Source organism: Spea bombifrons, chromosome 5 (assembly GCF_027358695.1).
Source record: "Spea bombifrons isolate aSpeBom1 chromosome 5, aSpeBom1.2.pri, whole genome shotgun sequence".
Classification (NCBI taxonomy): Eukaryota; Metazoa; Chordata; class Amphibia; order Anura; family Pelobatidae; genus Spea; species Spea bombifrons.
In genome coordinates this window covers 89306393-89329633 of record NC_071091.1, presented here as the reverse complement: position 1 = coordinate 89329633, position 23241 = coordinate 89306393, and the positions used below count along the sequence as shown (strand labels likewise).

The 23241-nt window shown below is 39.5% G+C and overlaps 1 protein-coding gene across 1 annotated transcript in view; it reads right to left on the bottom strand.

Moving 5' to 3' along the window:
• The window catches only part of KCNB2 (potassium voltage-gated channel subfamily B member 2), an 89380-nt gene extending 67344 nt beyond the window's left edge, over window positions 1-22036 (bottom strand). Inside the window, exons 1-2 of the mRNA XM_053466347.1 lie at window positions 21757-22036; window positions 10875-11555 (exon numbers count right to left, since the gene is read on the bottom strand). Of these exons, the coding sequence (XP_053322322.1) occupies window positions 10875-11453 (579 nt within the window). The 5' untranslated portion in view covers window positions 11454-11555; window positions 21757-22036. The remainder of the gene's footprint in view (window positions 1-10874; window positions 11556-21756) is intronic.
• Window positions 22037-23241: the final 1205 nt, after the last annotated feature.

Genomic DNA, 23241 nt, shown 5'->3' with positions numbered 1-23241 from the left:
GAACCAGTATGGACTAGTTTGAGTCAGGGATCGTCTCATCTCCGTACCATCCTAGTCTATTGCGTGTGTTGGGGTATATTGTGTTACCATTGCCTTTGACCAGCAATGAAGTCAAAATGAGACACCTGACCGGTAGGGATGCATAGTCATTAGACCTACCTCTGCAAATGCTACACAGTTTCATTTTATATAACATTTACTCAGATTCGCCAAATAAAAAAAGGGGTCGATAAACTTTATTTATGGGGTCTTGTGCCAGCATTGGAAGGCTGACAAGATGTGAAAAATCTAGGTCTACATTGAGCAGAGCTGTTTAAACATGAATATGATCAAAAATGTCTGCTTAGAGAATAGTGTTTTACTGAATGTGAGATCCTACATTCTGATGTTGTCTACATTGTCCTTGCCAATATTTTTGCGAAGCAAGAAAAAAAGAAATCCCCTGTAGCGTCTAGTTATTTTAACATAAATTTTACTGAAAGAAGAAAGCAGATTTTTAAACGATAAACGTGCGCTCAACTGCCAAGTCCAGCGGCCAAAATATTTCTCTCCTGACAAAATAATGGCATTGTAATGAACATAGTCTAAGGTCAATGAGTGACAACTTCTACGGAGTCCATCCAGTCAGATTAATGAGGACGCAGCAAATTCAAAACCTCTTTCACTAAATTGAAAAGTAAATTTTAAGAAAGGTCAATACATTTTACAGTTAATGTTCCTTTAAATCAAGTCAGAATATCAAAACTCGAGATTATGTCAGGATATATATTACACAATTATCTCATGATATGCCAGAGAATAGGGGGTGGTGGGAAAGTTGAATATCTCACATACATACCCCACAACATTTTAGGTGTACAAATTGGGATGTATGTGGGGTGTGACAGGAGGTGGGCATGGGCCAGTACCAGAAGTGGACAGGGCTAGAGGCATGGACATTTTCCCATATCCAAATAGGCACCTCTTGGAGTGGCCATTACAGCTTAAAGAGACTTTCCAACCGTTGTACGCACTTTAATGCATTTGACAGCTTTGTGGTAACTTCAGATTTTCATGTTGTCCCCCTTACATATGCATTTGCCAGTTTGTCCACTCCTCAGCTCTTTTCTGTGCACAGCTGAACGCATAACCTTGCACATAATATACTCACCTCCAGCCAGCTCCAGCACCGACACTGCAACTTTCAGACCCCTGTAGGCATTGCTATTTAATAGGGCTATTAGGGACACTAAGGAGTGGGTTGTGGAGCCTTAAGTTATTTTTGGAGCCTCAAGTTTGGTCCACTGGAGTGCTTGGCACATAATAGTGTTGTGTGTGGAGGCATTTTCCACTTCACCGCTGGGCTGCTAAGAGCACTAAGAAACACTTTGACACCTTTAACACACACTTTTGTTTTATTGTCACTTAAAAATGCCCTAGCCTATGGCTGGTGGGTGGAGAAAGACATTTTTTAACATCAGCCATGGGCTGGGGCCTTTTTGGCACAATCTATTCACATATACAGCTTTTAGTTATTTTTGTGCACGTATGTTTATTTGTATATGGTATAGCACTGAAAACACCACCCCTCCTTGAAGACTTCAGTAAGTCCCTTCTTTGATGGAGATCCTAGAAAATACAGCCCTCACTAGGCTTCGGCCGAGGAGGGAAGGAAGAGGCTGCATATTCTCAGGTATGGAGTGCAGCCCCAGAAGAAGAAGATTGAGATCTGCTCTCCACTGTGGTCCTGCTGATATTGGACAACTTTTTTAAAGAAAAAAATTGCACGAGGCGTAGAACAAGGTACCTTGGGTTTCTAGGGAAAAAATCCTATAAGCAATGTTTAGTGCAGCGTAGGGTCCTTTTATGTGCTGGATAATATGCTCAACTATACTATTACTACTACTACGTTAATGAAGTGTATTATAACAGAGCTATTTTTATCATGGTGACTTAGGATTTCATAAGAACTCAATAAGAGCAGAGTAATCAATATGTATGGGGAGGACGAGGAAGAATACATAATGTTCTGCAGAGAAATCTACTGTTAAAAAGGTGCAGATTAGTAACACGTGAATTCTAATCCTAGACTTTTGAAGCAAAAACAATATATTTAAAGTATGGATTTTCTCATCAAATCCACTAAATCGCTAACAATAAGCACATGTCTTTGTGTAGCAGTTAAATGTCAGATTGTGTTAGTACAGAAGGGTGTTTGACAATGTATTTTTCTGTGCAAGGTTTCTTATGACCTTACGGTAAAGTAATTTTACCAGTAGTGCTTCTATAGATTTACTTCTCTGTGCCATATCCCCGAGGGCTGTGTGTATCGCTAGCAGAAAGTAGTTAAATCTTTTGATGCCTCCGGGGTACAATACACAGAGGTTAATACTCTTGTTTTACTTGGTTTGAAACAGTCTCCCTGCAGCTCTTTTTTTTTCTTCTTTTTTTTTTACGAAAATTTAATCCACGATTAGTGTTTAGAACAGTTTCATTGTACCGTTTTATTAGGTTGCCAAGGCTCATTTCATTTAACAGGCCACCCCAGTTGTGGTTTTTACAGATACCATGCCTTTTAATGCTTTACATATTTAACAAGCTATTATATAGATTTGGGGTACACTACAGGTCTAGTTTGCTTTAGAAACATTTTTTTTTAAATGTTTAAAAAAATAATTTTATTGGTGTTTATAATCTATGGAGAATTACTGAATTTACACAATGATGTCTGCTGATGAATCAATATACCAAAAAAAGTTTATAAGAAGAATAAAGAATAAAAGTGTGTTACTCATTTATTCAAAATATATTTTATTTTATGTATTTTTTATTTTTTTTTGACTGCTCGCTTGATCTTATATCTAAGGGAAGAGGACTTTCTGTGTTTAAGTGTGCACAGCCATGCGGGCCATCTATATGACTAGTGTCATGTAGACAGGATCAGACGATGCCACTCTGGCACGTTTCCAAAGGCATGAAAGATCAACGATCGTTGGAGGATAGTGTGTCAGGATATTTCAAGATCTTTAAAATAACTAAATCAATAGCTACATGATACTTGGGGTTCGTGTAAACCATCTTTTTAAAAAAACAGCCCAGTTGTTATTGTCAACATGATTTTAACCTATTATGTAGCATGAAAATAAAAAAAACACGGTGCATATATAAAGTTCCATTTAAAAAGGAAAAGAAAAAACAATTAATGTGACACAAGATTTGTTTCTTGGAAATTAACAGCAATACAGTGAAACATTTTTTTTTCCATTATATGCCCATTTTTTTTTTTAAAATTCCATACTAAATTTCACTGTATATAAGTAAAATAAATATAATATAAATAAAATAAAATAAGTAAAATACAAGTCCTTAAGGGGTTAATGTATGATGAGCATTTACATTTTACATGCAGGGTCAGTCCTGGTCCCGAGCGAGAATAATCACACCCAAGTGGTGTCAAGCACTATAAATTTGCATGATACCTTCTGATCATACCTGGAACTCTCAGTGTTAGACAAGGAGTCTCAGCGTTTTAGCCCTAATCTCAGGGTCTCAGGGTAAAGATTAGAGCCATTTGGTTGATCATTGGCTATTGAAGGGTTAATATTTCAAAAGTCTCAGGAAATCCCTAGGTATTGCCCTTGCCCATGCTTGATATTTACTTGATAAATTAGGCATACCCTTTTCACCATTAATTTTCCAGAGGTAGGACAGACTGTATTGTTCAAGAAAATATATAAGTAAAAATGATCCATATATCTCTTTTAAGTAAATAAATCATCTTTTAGAATGCATTACATTGTATCTGCTATTAAACTAAAGCAGGTGGGTTTTTTTTACATTCACTGAAAAATTTAGTTCTATTTTAACAATGCTTCATAAAAAGCCACGCGATGCAGACGTTATTAGGCAGGTCTTTTTGAAAGAGCTTTAATTATGACTACAACCTATTCCACCTTCTGTTACTGGGTGGGCTATCGCTAAGCCCTATGCACACGCTTATAATATCATAAGTAGACCTATTTGTTTTAGCAAACGTATCATAACATATGAAACTTCTGCCTCCTTCAGAGACTCAAAATGATAATATTGTAATAGGCCTAATTATTTATATAGTTTTTTTTTTCAAATGTAGCTCATTTATTGCATTGCGATCCTTTACATAAAATATTGAACATCATCTGATTCATTTGTAGGCCATCTGTTCAATCTATGGCCAGTTTGGCCACACTTTTATTATTATTTTTATTTCTTCTGTGATTCCTCTGTTTATTTTATCTTTCATTACCACTGAGAAAAAATAGCCTACTGGTAATCAGACCTTTTTCTAATTGGTATTCACTTCCAATCAGCACAACACTATGCTTGTTCTGTAGTCACTTTACAATCCAAATATATGCAAAGCGTTGCTTCTGCTTGTTTAAAAAAAACAAAAAAACAAAAAAAAAAACCCCTGAGGATGCCATATCATATGTCCTGGAATATGAGCAGGGACCAGATAACTGGGAGATCCAAATTTCCATTGGCTTAAATTAAGGGTCAACTCTCATGCTTCCAAGTTAGGATAATATGTTAAAGGGACAGTTTTTCTGTCCCTGACAACCCCGCTAAACCAGAACATAATGTGCATATTGGGGTACTTGTGGCGGACTAAGCAATATTTGGCCATATAGTGTGAAGGAATCCCCAACATTTATGCCTCAGGTGTTTTTTGAATGGTATTCACTGGGGTTGTGCTAAATTCTTGCTTTTGTGCATTTATTGGTTTATTGCATTATTATTTTATGGTCTTTTATGTTTTTTAAGTTGCGCGCTCCCCTTTCTGTATATTATTTTGTGCTGTGTATATTTGCAGGTTCTGACCAAACCTTAGGGTTAAGCACCCCACCTGCCACAGAAGGGGCCTCATTAATGGTGTCCAGAGAAGGCTTTAGATTGCTCTCAATGGGTTAAAATGCAATACATTTTTTGAATGGTATTCACTGGGTATGCGCTGAATTCTTGCTTCTTTTTTTAACATATATTCTGCACAGAAAATAGCCGGAGATGGCAAAGGGGCAAATACATATGGGGAGGAGGTAGGGGTTCTTCAGACGCAAGGAAGACACCATGAAAATCGGACTATCATATCCAGTAGAACTAGCAGAACTGGTATAATATTGCTGTGAAATGTGTTTCAATCCATGCAAAAGTGATGTAAATTTAGATTGTACATCATAGCCTGGGGTGTCCTTTTAAAATAGCAGCGGTCTAAAATAAAAATGAATACCCGTTCTCATTTAGGGCACATTTCTGTGGAGAAGATCTTCTGTGGCAGTGAACTAGGAGGCATCTGCAAGTGGAGACATCTGGCGACCCTGATCTTGGCTCATGTGTTCACTTGACATTAACGTACGAACCAAGAAAAAAGTCAGGAGGCCTGTGGCTGCTCTGTCATGATTTCGACAGCCTTAGCATTCCCTTGTGTAAATACAAGTTTAGTACTTGAAGAAGTCAGCAGCCACTTAGCAGTACTGATAAAACTTTCCATTCATCTGCTTTATGGTGTTATGTTGCATGCCGCTGTTTGACAAAAAGGCAATGACCTAACATCCCGGAGGATATTTATTCTTAGCAGGTCTATTGTCAGATGGGTTGAAGTTCAGGATTATGTAATTATTTTCTCGGTAATAAAAAACACAATTTTAGAACTTGGATGGTTTTGTGATCATTGCTTTTTCCTCCTCTGTATATCTCTGAAACTGCCTGTGACCCTCAGAGCGGCTCATTACACAGATCTTGATGAATCAGTGTTTGTCAAACATTAACACAATGAGCAACCTTATAACTGAGTAAATTCTGGCAAAATCCACAAGGTCCACCTATGGATGGCCCACGTTTAACCCCTTCAGGTAAAAAAAAATTAAAAAATAAATTAGCTCAACCAGATGTCATTTCATACATGTAAGTGTCACATCTATCTAAAAGCATCTTGATTATGAATGTTAGTCTTTACTAGTACCACCATTAGAAGTGGGAACGTGGTGCCTTACCGTTAATTGACTAAGGGGGGCACGTTTACCGGGCACCTTCATTCAGGGACAATGTAATGTCCCGGAATAAGCTCTGTCAGTGTGCCGATCTGCAGACTACAATGTATGCATGCAGGGCCGGCCTTAGGGGTGTGCGACCTGTGCGACCGCACAGGGCGCCATGGTTGCAGGGGCGCCTGACCGGGACTTAGATTAAAGCATCGTTTTTTTTTTTGTTTTTTTTTAAACTTTATTTAACATCATTGATGTTAAATAAAGTTAAAAAAAATAAAACGATGCTTTAATCTAAGTCCCGGTCAGGGGCGCCGAGCGGTTGCTCGTGAAGTTCTCGGCAACCGCTCGGCGCCCCTTACTCTCCGTGACTCCGTCGCGGTGCCAGCACCTCATGTTGAGCGCCGGACTATACCGGCGCTCAACATGAAATGCCGGCAGAGCGAGAAGACGGATGCCTCCCGCTCTTACCGCAGGACTCCGGCAACAAGGTAAGTGGGGGGGGGTAGTTTGAAGGGGCAGAGGGGGGGGGGTAGTTTGAAGGGGCAGAGGGGGGGTAGTTTGAAGGGGCAGGGGGGGGTAGTTTGAAGGGGCAGGGGGGGGTAGTTTGAAGGGGCAGAGGGGGGGGTAGTTTGAAGGGGCAGAGGGGGGGTAGTTTGAAGGGGCAGAGGGGGGGTAGTTTGAAGGGGCAGAGGGGGGGTAGTTTGAAGGGGCAGAGGGGGGAGTAGTTTGAAGGGGCAGAGGGGGGGTAGTTTGAAGGGGCAGAGGGGAGGGGTAGTTTGAGGGGGGGTAGTTTAAAGGGGCAGAGAGGGCGGGTAGTTTGAAGGGGCAGAGAGGGGGGGTAGTGAGGGGGGGCGCCAGAGGAGTAGTCCGCACAGGGCGCCACAACGCCTAAGGCCGGCTCTGTATGCATGCACAGCAGTCTACAGATCGGCACACTGACAGAGCTCGCTGAAGCTCCATAAGGTCCCACGCAGCTGAAATCACATCACATCTGGCACTTCTGGTATAGTGACGCGGGACCTGCTGCAGCTTCTACAGCAGACCACCATGGAATACTGTAGCTACAGGGCTTGGGGGGAGGGGCATGGCAGGGGCTGGCGGGGACATGGCAGGGGCTGGTGGGGACAATACATGGGCCTAGGGGGGGCACAGCGGAGGTGTCCCAGCATAAGACTAAACTTTTAACAATACACAAATATCGAAGAGCCCATCTTTCAAATTACATTTTACTTTTAGTGTACCTGTCAAATAACCTTTTTTGTGGGATAGTCCCACTTTTGTGCAATTATAAGCCACCAGCTCCCATGCTACATTAAACTGTTCATCACACATGCATTAACACAGTTGTTATTGCAATCATAGTTGGCATTGTTGTCTAACACGTATAGAAGTATGACATTTTTAAGTAGCCAGTGGTTGGTTGTACAAATACCGAAAAATGCACTGGCAGATGAGAACTAATGAATAATGTTTACAGATATTATACTAACACCTAGTTCCATTTGTGAAAGCAGTGTGGAATGCCTTACAAGCTTGTCATCGCTAATGCAGAAACAACACTTTAGTTATTGGTGCCAGATATTTTACATTACCTTACATTTTATTTACAGATTTGCATCTTATTCTAAAGTTATTTATTCATTTAATTTTACCATTTTCAAGAGTGCATATTAAAGTACTAGCTTAATAGGTATTTCTCCTTACTGCTTAAGTCGCTTACATGGTAGCATTTCCTATGCTGGAAAAGCTGCAGCTTCATACCTCCCTCAGAGGTCCAAGGATTCTTGAGACTGATTGGATGCTTGAAGCAACCAATTAGTGGTCAGAAAGTGCTCTGACTAAAAGCATAAGGAGCACTTTCTGTGCATGGTCACAGGAATCTCAATAGACCCCCATCTGCAACATTCACCAACCCGGTTCTGGAGGTGACTGGTGGTAAGTATATTGTGCAGGGAAGTGTGTTTAGCCAAACACCCCTCCTGCACCAAAAATATCTGGGGATAGGCAAATGAAAAGAATCCCCCTATGCATTAGCAGGTAGGACACCATGTAAATTTAAAAGGACCTGCTATCGTATTCATTCAAAAAATGCACATGATGGATGTAATGTCCACTTAAATGTCTAGACAGCAATTGAACATTTATATTTTGATTTTTGTAATAAAACATTTTGCCCTTTTTCCACCCGTCCTCTACATTGACTGAGCGTTTTGTTAGGACAAACACTGCAGGGTCACACTTTCAAGATGTCGATGTGATCCTGTCTGTCTCTTGTTACTATGAATTCTATTGGAGGCACCCTTCCTGCAGGTGACATCATGTGATCCCAGCTAATATGTTTGCCTCATTTTGACATTTGTGAATTGTTCCTTTTTGTTGATAGAGGATAGTTCCTCCACACTGAATCTGTCATCAGATACACAGTACACTGCTGATTTGAAATGGGTGAATTATTACAATTTGCCCAAACAGACAGAAGTAGCTATAAATGGATAGCTATTCTAAATTATTAGTGTGGCTATAGAAAGTTAGGAATGGTTCTTTTTAAACAACTCCTCCATAACTAGTCCTTTTAATATGCACCCCTTCTTTTGTGCCACAAGATTATATTTCTTGTTCTATTAGTGTTAAATCACAAGGGGACCAACTTTTCACTTGACTGAGACTGCTGTCTAAAGATGTCAAATCCCCTCTTGGCCAGCAGTATTATATCTACTTGGTCAATGGAAGTGCCCATGGCTTATCACCTATATGCCAGAGGATTATGTAAATAGAAAGAAACTTCAACAGCCAAATCTTTCTACGTTTTAGAGGTAAATGGCGGCCCCACAATTTAGCTTTCTGTATCAGATGATGGTGCTACCGTTGGCTTAAAGGACAGAAGGCTGGCATTTTCAGCCTGGGACAGAAACTGAGCCAAATGGCCCAGTAATATAGTGAAAACATACTGAATGGATTATGGAGTCTTGTCCAACACATATTCGTTAAAATGGATTGAATAGAAGGTCCAAAAAAAGGAGCACCGAGAGGTACAGGAATGGCACTGCATGCTGCCTAAAGCTCTTCTCATGAAGAAGGGAAGCAAAGGGCAATAGCCTCCTGCCATTAAATGAGAAACACATTTTTCAAAGTTGACAATAACAATGCTGTATACCAAGTGAAACCTGTCTGTGAAATATCCAGAAAGAGAGTGACATACTGAGTGTGACCCCACAGGGAAACCTAAACACGCGTTCATACTTACTTTGAGCCCATCTGCCCCGCTCAGGTATGAAGGCCTTCTGTTTATTCTATAGAATTTACCGGAGTGCAGCATTGCACATCATGCCCTCTACACTGGCACTTGAAGAAAGGCGTAGCTGACACCATACATAAAACTAAGTTATTCTAAAGAGTTCTATTTTAATATACATTGTGAATAAATAATGCAGAGCCTTTAATGACTTAATGGTGCAGGGTAAAAGCTATTTACCACCAAACAATTTTAACAAAGTATCACGGAAATAATCTTTAACCACAAAATAAGGCTTTAGAGCATGGTCTAAGAACTGGCATTTCTCCAGGTTTCAACTCTATTTACCCTCTGTCAAACTCAGGGTGATGGGAGTTAGAGTGTAACAGATGGACTAAACATGGTGAGCAAACTGTTCTTAATTTTGGATACACATGGCCCAGCATTGTATTCTGTCGGTGTTGATTTTTGCTACGCTGCCATGAACCAGCCACAATAAACACACTATAAGCATTACAGCGAATATGGCAAACGGATTGTGACTGCAAAAAACAGAACTGTTACTAACATGCTAGCTTACTAAGCATTTCTGTCTGGCATGTTCCTGTCCCATCAGTTTAACATTGACATTCCCGATACATGCTTTCGAATTCTGAATACGTTGCGGGATATTTACCATAAATAAGGTTATTCATTTATTTCTACATTACTATAAGTCATAACTTGACCCAAAAGCTTAAAAAAAGATTACATTCAAAGTAACTACACAAGCACACACGTATACACACGCACACTGTGTATATATAATGCGTGAACAGCAACGACTACGTGTTACAGTTAGAAATTAACACTATAAAGTACGTTTTTATCAAGTGTGCAAATGAGCTTGAACAATGCTGTAGTGAGCTTTATAGGCAACTGCACTTTAATTTCCTAGAGGTTTTATATATCGTTCATTTAAACCTTTGCATTAAAAAGGGCCATTAGAGCTCCTGGGTTAAGTTACTGCACATAGAGTGCAGACCTGTCAGGGTGCCAAACCCTCTAATAGAGGGGAGATCTAAAGGCAAATAATTGCAACTGCAAAGAGGATGAGCTTTAAACGGATACAGAGAAGCATCAAAAGGCCTATTTTTATTTTTATAAAAGGGAACATCTCATACAGGCTCTCAAAGGGGTGGGTTAATAGCACATGAAGGGTACATCCTCTTTAAAGGATATTCATGTAAATATGAACATCGAATTAACAAGATATGATGTACACACCATTTGTCTATGCATTTGCTAACATTTTTACATTATAAAGTGCTGTAGAATATGATGGCGCTATATAAAACAACAAATAATAATAGGTGCATGTTAATACATTTTCAGCCTTTTGCCGTTGGCGTAGTAGTGCACCTCGTGAAAGTCTCTCTGCCGCAAAGGAAATAAAGTCAAAAGTCACAGGAACTTGATTTTGGAAACACAAACCATAGTATTTAACAATCAAGGATTGCATGGTACTCCATTATTAGTTACCGCTTTACAGCAAATCACACTGCTCGCTTGGCTAGAGTATCATGTCTCCTAAATTATTAAATTCAAATTACAAGAGCAAAATGAAACAGCTTAATAGTATATCATCTAATAGTGATTACCTTCGCAGCCACTGATGAGTTTGGTTTTTCCAGTAAGTCCCAAAGCTTTTTCCTTTTCTCTGGACAGCACGTGTTGTCAAATTCTTCTCCTTCCCTCTCTCTTAAAGTCTCAGCTTCTCTCCTCAGTTCCTCGTTCATTTGTTCTTTCTTCTGATGATATCTAGCTTGACAGCATGATTCCAAGTATATCTCATCAATTCCCCAGTAATCAAGCTCCTGACCAAATGACAGAGCACACATCTCCTCCATCATGTGTAGCTTCCCTGTCCTATAGAAATTTAAAATTGAAGTGAAAGCTCCTGGATGTCGATCAAAAAAATATTCATTCTCGTTCAGATTATAGTCATCACACACTTCCAGGAGAGTTTCATGTGTATTGCAGTCTCGGAGTTTTCCTAACCTCGTCCTTGGTAGCCGGTCTAAAGTTCTCCATAAAACCTCATGGTTTAAACCTCCAACATTTATTTTCACTCTCCGCGAACACGCTTTGCTTCTAATGATTTCTACCGGCTCTGGTGGAAGGGAGAGTGTAGACCTGGAAGCCTTCCTGTTGAGCCCAGGTGCAACCTTTTCTGCCATGTTGAACAACACACTGTTGCTTAAATCAGTTCTTTCGAATATTGTGTCATGGGAAACAAAGTCATGCGGTCACGTTAGATTCCGTAGTTGGTATGGTCCACTCTGCAAGAGAGATGATGCCATCTTAATTTGACAAAATAATATTTAATCATTAAATATTTAATCCTTAATTACAGAGAAAAGAAACATGCAAGTCATATATAATTTTATTTTTACATCATAACATAACAAGTTCAATAATATTGGTGTAGATCTACTTGATAGGTTTGGTGCTTACCCAAGAGAAGGAACAAGTGATGATGTTTGTATCACGATATTAACATCACTGTTGGTTTACAATTTTGATAAAACAATGATAAGCTGATTATCTTTGCTGATCTCTTAACTAGTATAGCCACCGTATCCAAATGGAACCAAAATGGCACACTACTCAGGAGTCATCTCATTAAAATATTTGTACTAGACGTATACTTTATGTTGGATTGGGTGGATTTCGGCTCTTGTCACAACTACACATGCTAGACTACAGAAGGGATGAAGAAATAATAGTGACTATTTCTTTACGCAAAGTCTATTTCTTTTAGTCTCCTTAAACTTTTCTCTGTGTGACTGTACGCGTTGTATAAAAATATCTTAATGTGTTTTATCACTTAGGAAAAAGATGTTTGCCTCAGTCTCTCTCTGATTGCAGTCTGGCTGTGTGTTCTTGCTTGTGTTTGGCATTGGGAGTCTGTATTCAATTAATCTGTTTTGAGCTGGTGCACAAGGAAAGGCAAAAGCCTTCAATATTGTCTAAGAAGATATGAAACAAATGTAGGCATGACTGTTCCATATATATATATCAGGCCCGGACTGGGACAAAAAAAAAGGTCCAGGAATTTAAGCCTGAGCAGCCCATTTTTATTTATTTATTTATTTATTTATTGTTAAAGCCCACCCTTCATGTACCATCTTTGCATTTACTCACTCATTCACACAAATCATTAACATATTCATTAATGCAGTCTCACAAATCATTCAAGCAATTCATCCACACATGAATTCATTAATTGTCATACGCATTCACACAATTCATCCACACATTTATTCATTCATTCTCATACGCATTCACACTACCCCCTCTCCCCATCTTATCTGCCTCTTCTCACTATGTTCCGCCTTTTTACTATGTACCCCCTTTCACTATCTAACCCCCCTCTCCCCCTTCTCACTGCACCCCACCTCCCTCACCCTACTTACCTTTTTGCCGGAGCAAGCACCAACTGCGACCGGGCCCGCGGCAGGGCCGGATTGACTTAGGGGCTGATGGAGCTGCAGCTCCAGGCCCCTACCTTAAAATAGGCCCAGTCAGGACCGGACTGACTGGGCCTATGCGGCCTCTACGCAGGGCCCCTTAAGCCTGCCGCAACTGCAACCAGGTCCGCCACTCTAAGGGGCCGGGAAGCCCCCACCAGGGCCGGCCTTAGGGGTCTGCGGCCGCACAGGGCTTAAAACATCGGGGGTTTTTTTTTTTACTTTATTTAACATCCTCCATGTTAAATAAAGTTTTTTTTAACATGGAGGATGTTAAAAAAAAAGTTAAAAAAAAACTCCCGATGTTTTAATTTAAACCCTGTGTGGCCGCACACCCGTAAGACCGGCCCTGGCGGGGGCTTCCCGGTCCCTTAGAGTGGCGGACCCGGTAGCAGTTGCGGCGGGTTTAAGGGGCAGGTGCCCCTTATGCCCTGCGTTAATGCGGCCGTAGAGGCCGCATAGGCGCATTCAGTCCGGTTCTGACTGGGCCTATTTTAAGGTAGGGGCCTGGAGCTGCAGCTCCATCAGCCCCTAAGTCAATCTGGCCCTGCCCACCGGGCAAATGCCCGGTGTGCCCGATGGCCAGTTCGGGCCTGATATATATATATATATATATATATATACTATATGGACAAAAATATTGGGAAACCTGACCATTACACCAACAGGGACTTTTATGATATTGCCAAAATATATAGGCATAAATATGTAGTCTTAACAGCTTCCACTCTTCTGGAAAGGCTTTTGGAGTGTTTTTGTGGGAATTTTCGCCCATTGGAAACATATCATAGTCCAAAATGTCTATTGCCTTCAGCAAGGTAATGCTATGCTTCCAACTTTGTGAGAACAGTTTGAGGAAGGCCCTTTTCGGTTTCATCATCGCTGTGGCCCAGTGCACAAAGCAAGATCCATAAAGACATGGTTGGATGAGTTTGGTGTGGAAGAACTTGACCGACACGCACAGAGCCCTGACCTCAACACCATCGAATACCTTTGGGATGAAATGGAAAGGAGATTATGAGACAGGCCTTCTCATGCAACATCAGTGCCTGACCTCACACATTTTCAATGGGCCAAAATACTAACAGAAACGCTCCAAAATCTTGTGGAAAAGCTTCCCAGAACAGTGGAAGCTGTTATAGCTGGGGGGGGGGGGACTACATATTAATGTCTATGTATTGTCTGTATTCTCACTGTGTCCCCTTTATCCTGTATAGTTCTCTTCCTGTCTAGGGCAGGATAAAATGTATGCATTTCACATGGAGTGCCCATAAAACACATATGCATATACGCATGTAGATATAATTATGGAGAGAGTAAAATCTGTCACCACCATATAAATAAAAAAATAATAAAATACAAAGAGGTTAGGAAGTAGTATTTATATATATGACGTATTTGTGCGTCAGTAATGTGTGTATTAACCATGCACAATTATTAAGTAGAATGCTGTAAAATAATTATACCGTTATTTTCAGTTCTGTATCATTTGCTCTTCTGACAGCTTTTAGAACATGCAGCCACAGAACTGTGACCCACAGAAAAACACTAAAGCACTTCCGCTGACAGGAATATATTGTGCCTTTTTCATGGGGTACATTAGTTGACCATGGTCATTTCTAATATATGTCAAACACCCACATCTGACATTTCAGCAAATTTCCACTTTGCCTTCAGCATCGGGCAATGTACAAAAGCTCAAAAGCAAATGGCCTGCTCTTAGCAGAGTGGCACATAAATCATCAGGGGACTACCGTGTGCATTAATTCTCCTTCCACGTAAATCTATATGTTTACTGCGCGTCTAGGTCAGCAGAGCACGGGTCAGTAACAGGTATATTGATGGATGAAAATAAATGAATTGACAGGTATTTCACATGCATACGTCGTAAATAAAATGGGCAAATACCTTTAATATTTATTAAAAGTGTTACCTGTGTGGATTACAGGTAACAGCAAATCAGTGCAGAATGTTAGATGTCCGGTATGGTTCTTTTGCCTGAAACCTTCTGCATTACTGCTTAGCTAAAGCTTTCTGCGCATACACAGAGAAGAATACTATTGTAACCTCACTTACGCTACTGTTACTTGTCAGGGAGATCATGTTACCAGAAAAACATGAAAAATTAACAGAATGTTATCAGGAAATGTTATGGATTATCTACATACAATAGCATAGCTACAAATAGTAACAAAAAACAGGAAAAATGAGGGGTAGTGAAAAACTAATAACGTAGGCGTATGGAACGGCATTCTAGAGGAGTGGTAGGGATAAATAACATTAGCTGCTTTTTTAGGAAGTATAGTGATTCTTAAAAAAAAATGTTTGTTAAACCATAATTACATTTTTACATATAAATTGTGCACCCCGACTATTTAAATGTTTTTATCAAGGAGAGATAGGACTTACGTTTTATAGGTATAGTCCAACAAACTGAGCATCGCATCACATGATATAATGGTACAAATGTTACAAAAAGTGGAAAAAATCCTAATTATTTACCCATACATGACAAATAATAAAATAAAAGAAAATATTTTTATGAAAAGCCCCAGCCCCCACATTATATATATATATATGTGTGTGTGTATTGTCTGTATGTAGTTGCATACATACTTAGATTGCAATGCAGCACATTTGGTGACAGTACATAACATAGAACCAGCCACATATTCTGGCCTAGGCCGACACTTCGGTGATCAGGCTCCCCAGTATCCCGCTGCTCAATGAGCCGGTTACAGGAGAGATCTTTTATCTCCTCAACCGGCTAATTTACACTATGGAGGCTGTGCCGACTCAACACGGCCCCCATAGTCTGCATATCCAGGTGTGCAGACTTCAACAGGAGATGGTTCAACGTCATTTGGCGGCCACTGGCCTTAAAGTACCATGGCGGCCTAGCCATCATCAGTCCGGCCCGTCTAACCGTAGTTTAATTTAATGAAGAGATCCTAGTCCTAAAATGCCAAAGTAGCCTACTCAGACAAAGGTGGATGACTACCCTGCCTAAGTTATTGCAACTGCCTACTTACCAGCCTCCCCCCATCCATCATTTACAACCCAGAGCCCTACACAGAGGCTGCAGGAACAGCAGAGGCCTGTGTTATTGTCTTATGTGTTATGGAATTGTGAATACCTTTAAACAAGCCATAACTACGTTTAAATAAATACGTTTATATACATATTACCAGAGAGGAATTTGGTTTGCTGTTTGAAGTACACTTCTAATCTCGGTGAAAAATCCTCCAAAAATGTGCAATATTTAGTTAGTGTATTAAATTATAATTATTTTAAGATTCATATTCTGTGTTTGGATGTCTGAGCCTTTGGAAACAGTTTTTTTAGCTTTGCTAAGAACAACATTATTACAATTACAAAGAGAAGGAAATTAATCCACAATTCACTGGTGCCAGAAGTCTGCACACGGTGCCCAAAATTAAATAAATGGCACTTATTCTTTGTTTAAAAATATACCACACATACTGCAAAGCAGAAGCAAAAGGCACATCAGTAAAGTTGACAGTTTTCCATTGTCTCGAATAGGCAGGGAAATAAGGCTGAACATTATTTATCTTATTTGCGGTAGTAGAGGTCGTTTCATTACTCTTTTTTGGAGCTATCGTGCCCAATTTTATAAAGTATTTGGATCGCAGACTAATACACAATCTTGTTCACCAGTTAAATCAATTTTCATAACCTGTAACCAGAATTCTGACCTACTGGAGATCATTGTTTATTGATTACTTTCTGGGTTTCATCTGCTATGATATTTCTAACAAATGTCCTAAAATGGCTTTTTAAAAATAAATTCTATAAATCCTTGATTCGGGTTCCTTATACAGCTGTACATGTATGCAGTTTTATACTGGATGCTTTGTATGTGACATCATGGACTTTTTATTTATGTTCTTGAAATAAGTAGAATTGTTTCCTTTATTTCCTTAACAGATAGCGTATTCAGAGGGTACAAAATGTTGCATTTTAAATTTGGAAACACTAAAACCAAATGTATCTAAAAATGAAAATAGAAACAGAACTTGACAGCAGATAAGAACCATTCAGCCCATCTAGTGTGCCTCTTTCTCCTGATGGAGAGACTCAGACCTTAATCAGCCCATGATCTTGTCTCAGATTCAGGATAGTTTTATGCCTACCCCATGCATGTTTAAATTACCTCATTATATGAGCCCTTACCACTTCTGCTGGGCGGCTATTCCAGTTTTTTACCACCCTCTCGGTAAAGTAGAACTTACTTACATTACATCTAAACCTCTGACCCTCCAGTTTTAGACAATGGCATTTGCTCTCACATTTCTCCTCTGAAATATTCTTCTGTACTTTGTTAACACAGAACAACATGAAATAACATTGAAATGACTTGGATATAAACAGATATGGGTGCTGCTGCCATTTATGTTGGCAATTGCACACATCTAACATCTGTGACATCCCTGTGCCGTATACACGCTGGGTCGCCATGATCCTTGTAAACCTTATCCATCATGCAAACGAGAGAAAGGATGATATGGAGAATGACATTACATGGAGGTGTTTGGTGCTTTCAAATATCAAAACAAGGTAAATGTGTAATGTTCTATCTTTGCTGGGTTGCGCAAGCATCTCTACACTGGTCAGTGAATCGAAAGTCTAATTCTTTTTCCCTTTCCATTCATAATAATAAGTTTGGCACTAGCATCCAACTCTTTGATTTCTGAGACATTTCCAGCTTCTGTATGTTGTCCCAAACTTGGTCACCAATGATTCAATGAGAGGAGCATAACTCGGATAGTCCTAATGGTTTGAGTAAATGTACTCCCAGTCACACTGGTGCACAGGAGGTTACCCTAAAGTAGGATACATTTTACGATTTATTCTTCTAATGGGTTTACGTTGAACCCTTTGAGTACCAAGGGTGAGAAATGTATTACCCAACCCTCAGCTTGGCAAACTCTATGCTTTACAACAGAGATGTCAGTAGAAAGAATAATAGCAAGAAAAATAGCACTTAGACACATTATTACATCCTTGATATATTTATCCTGCAGATTTCGAACAGTAGATCAATTTTTGGCAAGCTTTTAATCCTTACAGCCTTATACAAGAAACAGTACTGACATTTGTCACCTTCAGGATAATCTGTCAACAAACTTTTTCTAATTACAATTATATTTAAAACAAGTTTAGGAAGCCTGGGGACAAATCTTTCTCAATCATTGTCAGACCAAATCCGACTACTACTTTTCACCTAATTAAGTACTGCAAATATCAAGAATTTCCCAACCCAGAAGAATGAAAATGTACATGTATATACACGTAGTTCCACATGCATTCACATATGCCATGCTATTACTGTTTGTGATTCTTATATGTCTTGTATCTATAAAGAAACACTTTTGATCCAATGTCTAATGCCCCTGTACAAGTGACAATTATGGAAGGTATTTGTGATGTCCAATCTTTCTGTGTCGATGGTACTCTTCTCATTGGTGAGATGACTGCCCAGTGCCAAATGGACTTGGGGAGTGCTTATATTTAATTATCCTCCAGTGTTATAATCGAATGTTCTGTAAGCAGGGGAGAACTGGCAAGCGAGTAGGGCCAATTGCCTCCTTGACTGCTCTGATATGTATATATATATATATATATATATATATATATATATATATATGTTTTATATAGCCACCAGGCACCAGAATAACCTTAGGCATTTACCCCCAGACTGCATCATTGCCATACCCCTTTTACACAGCTTATTTTGGCTAATATGCATTAACCATTACCTGGACTGTGCATATTGAGAGCTGTTGCCCTTACCACCATTGGCCAAACATCTAGGGATACTATTTTTGGGCTCCTAGCTTTGGATGCTTAATGGTGCCAGCATGAGTGTAGCTTAATGGTGCCAGCATGAGTGTGGCATTGCCATTGGGCAACTGACTCCGCTTCCCCACAATTTATGTTTGCTAAAAAATCAAATACATAGATTCCATAACAGTCTAATAGAAGGTCTACCGTTCTAGATAGAAAATTGTACCCTTTTAACCACATTCTATTTTATGAAGAATCATGGGAACCACTGGTGGTCTACATACAACAGTACACAGACCACCAGCAATGGCAAACTCTGTATTTCTAAACTACATTATATAGTAGGGGAAATACGCAAGCAACATTTTTGTTTCTGTACAGATCAGAAGCTGCAGACACGTACAATGCTGGATTTACCGTACATTTCCTGCATTCATAGCTTAGCAGTGTTTCCTGACCCCAACATCTTCTTTATAAATATAGTCTCAAAACAGAAGATTTGGTTTATAAGAGGAAAAAAATGAACGTTATATAATGTAATTGTCTTCTACAAGAAGTATCTCAGCAAACATGTTCCATCTTGCCTACTTCTGGCTTCCAAGTTTGCATATAAATCCACCATCAGCAATGCTATGGGTTACTGCAGCTACCCATACATCATAGAAAGTTAAAATCCTCCATGTTTGGCAACTATATTTATATATATATAGATAGGTGGAAATATTTAACCACTTTACCTATGCACTATGGAGGGGCAGCCCCTGCATCATTCTTGTGCAATAATGAACAGGTGAGATGGTAAGGTGTAAAAAGTTCTTTATCTTTCGACAGCTTATTAAGTAAACTTTAAATGTAATATAACGACCTTTAAACTAGGTTTCACAGCTTTAGCTGGGTCTTATAGCTTTGCTATCAGAAAGAAATTCTTTATCTACATTTACATTAAGTTTTCTATATTCTGTCTAGGTGCAAAGAAGGATTTCAGAATAAGGATAGACCCTTGCTATCTGGCAAATAGACTCATGATAAAAAATAAGTCATGATATCACAACATCATCAATTTATACACAATAATACGGAAACGTATTACATTACATCAAACTCAACATGGCGTTGTAAACAAATTAACCGGATTAGAGAATATGCAGTGAAGAGGATTTTTTAGTGGCTGCACTATCTTTATATTTAACTCTATGTATATATACTGTATATATATACACATATATATATATATATATAGGGATGGAATAAATATAATACATGATGTTAGTACCATTTTAGTACTTTGGAGCGATCCATTTTTTTTTATACAGTATGCTTTTTTTCATGTTGTGCTAAAATAGTGGAGGTAAAAGGTGATTCTTTTATGCAATGTTTGAAATGTGATCTTATCGCCATAGCAACCAATGGAATGATGCAACCTGCAAGAACATTCAATAGTAAGACCCTTTTTACAGAATTTGAACCAGAAACCAGAATTTTGATAAATAATAACGTCAAGCAGTTTGTAGATGATTTCTGGTGAAAAATGGTGAACATCGTTTTGATGATGCCCCTGTTGGTCACTAACTGCAGATTTCTGAATCTATTTTTAACTGAATAATACAGTGAAAAAGTAAAGCATAAAATGCTACTTTTTTACATTTCCATGTAAAAAGTGTTTCTGTATTATGTCATTCGTACCATAAAAACTTTTTTTTTTTCTGATCTTATGATGAACACCATGATAGGCAGTTGATGTATCAGACACTTTATATTGGAAAGCAGCGAGCAATGAAAAGAAGGATCTCTCTCTTTATATATATATATATCAAATTAGTAAAAGTATATATATATATATATATATATATATATATATATATATATATACTTTTACTAATTTGATGTATATATTTGTGTATATGATGAATGTGTGCATCATAATACATGACACTAGGTTGCACCATTCAGTAGATATAATATATCTACATAATAACATAATACGTGAACAATCGGTGCACCATTCAGTAGATATATGCCATTCTGTGTAAGCAAACCTTTGGAAACACTTTGTCAGTGACTCAGTACCATAACCACCTTGGGATGAAGGTCACAACCTGCACATGGCCACAACACCATGAGTACTGTCTTTCAACCATCTATTCCATTGGCAAATGCCTGATGGGCCTTCAATATGTTGCTAAGCAATGAAGGCCTATTGTCCACCAGAGAGATGAGAGATCACACCAGTAACTTGTATAAAGACATACGATTATCAAACTTTTTATAGACGAGTACATTTTGTGCTGGCTTCTGCCTTCGCCCTCAGCTCTGCCAGCTCCTTAGCAGTATCAGATAAGATTATTATTGATTTTAAATGATTTGCCTCTGGTCTTCTTTTTTTTTTCTTGCTGTTTACCATGGAATCTTCATTACTGATTATTTGTAGAAGATCCACCATTCCACTCAAAAAGCGACCAACATTTCTATTGTTATTCACTTCTAAAAGCACGAATAAAGTAAGGCAATCTTATATTGGAACTACAGATATACATGCCGGAACAGATTTCAAGCTTAAACGTTATATAACTCGATTTGCTTGGATTACAACGGCAAGTGGAACATACACCCATGTGTGCATTTAGTCATCCATAAATGTACACATCAATCATTAAAATATTACACTGCAATAGCTTTTTACTTTTTATGTTATCTATTTTTCACTTATGTTGGTACCCTAATGAGAGGTGTGGAATCTTAAACCCATCCGGTTCCTTTTAAACTTTTGGTGATCAATGTTTACAAACTGGGCACATCCCAGTAGTGATATTACTATTAAGAATAGGTCAAAGTTTAGTGTTGGTGAATCAGTGTTTACTGCATAGTGTGTATATATAAATATATATATATATATATATATATATATATATATATATATATATATATATATAAAAGGCTATTTGATTACACTGGAATATAAATACATTGTGTCACTGAAAGGTCTTCTGCATACTTTTTATATCATTTTGTTGCTCCTAAGTCCCTCCAACAAAAGACATGATGACTCCACTGAGTTAAGATTTGGATACCCTTTAAGTCCTTCCACTTTAAGCCATATGGTCCTTATGATCAACCTCATTTGGAATTAATACCAGGGTAAGCAGTGATGATTCATCTCTCAGCAGAGGCTCAGGAGCACAACAGAAATGCCCCATCTACTTACCTTATTTGAAGTGATCTCCAGTTGGATTAATGAGAAGCTGGGCAACCAGAAGAGAGGGACAGGTTCATCCCTGTTCCAGATGTTGCCTTCTAGATGTTCACTAGACGAATGCACTTGGCACGGGGGGCTCGGTTTTGTTTTGTCCCATGCCTGGTTTGTTGGACAGATCCAGGAATCCACAAGTCTACAGAACGTTAACCGGTGCTAAAATAAGAAAGTGTCAGAGAAGCCATGAAGCCATGAAAGCCCAGACCCTGCTGCTTGCTGTCGGCACACAGGGAAGATGTCTGTTCGGTTGTGTGTACACGCGATGGGTCTGCTGCGGATGAGCGGCGGAGCGGAGACAGCGAGCTGCGGATACACAGTCACACATTCACACTCACACACACACTCACCCACACACACACGCGTCCCGAGCACAGGGCAGACCGGGCTGGATCTCCCGGCAAGCTGGCTCAGAGGCTCTAGAGGTGAAAGCTAATTGGATTGAGCTCTGCATCACCAAGGACAGCAGCAACAGATCGGCAAGTGCTCTTCAACCAAAGCCAAGAAATCCCGAGGAGAACAGGCAGAGGGGAGGGGAGCCAGGGGAATCCTATTCTGAGAACAGCCTTAACCCCTTCAGCCTTTAACACTTCCAACTCTCCAGCTGTCTATTTTGAGTACTGCTTTCTGCCACCCCCCCCCCGCCCCAATGCCGTCAGCCAGCTCTTCTTGGAGTGATCACAACGGCTTTTAACACATCGTGTACCGGGTAACACAGTAGCATCTCCAAGTCCAGTCATTTAAATACGGTCCTGGTTTTAAAAAAACTACGTTTGATGTCATCCCGCTGGATAACCTTTGAATTGTCTGGAACACAAAGAAAACTCCGGCTGCTGAACGGGTTAAACCCCAAAAAGGTGCTCCAAAATAAAAGGCCAAATCAGTTTCTTAATTAAGGAGAATTTATTAACCCTACCAGCCCAGAAAACTCAGAATGTAAGCAGTGTGTTGAGCTCCCTTTGGATAAATTAACCCTTTTGAGTGTCAGAGTGTTGCACAAAGATTATTACCGAGATGGTCTTCCAGGCGTTAATTCCACGTTGGTAGTCCTTCCAACCTGGGTGCATTATAGAGGTCACTATCCTAAGGGACTCCAGTGGCTAGAGGCATTTAACCCTGTGAATGCCACCCGCCTTGCCCATCACCCTTTTCTTTTTACATGGAACAGAGCAAGTGACATCAGGCACTGTATGAAAGCAGCATCTTGCCCCGAAAGGGTTAAGCAATATTTGCCTTTTTATAGCTTCCTGCTCTGCCTCGGTTGTTATGGTTTCCCAGTGTGTAGGAGAGAACACGTCCGTGTCAGTGCTCGCCGAGAGCATGCAGCGAGTACCGCCGGCACTTTACTCCTGTAAGAGGCTAGGAATACAACAGCCCAGCATCACTGCGACCCCCAGGCTGCTAAAATACCCCCTTCTGGGTTTCACACCTGTAGGGCAA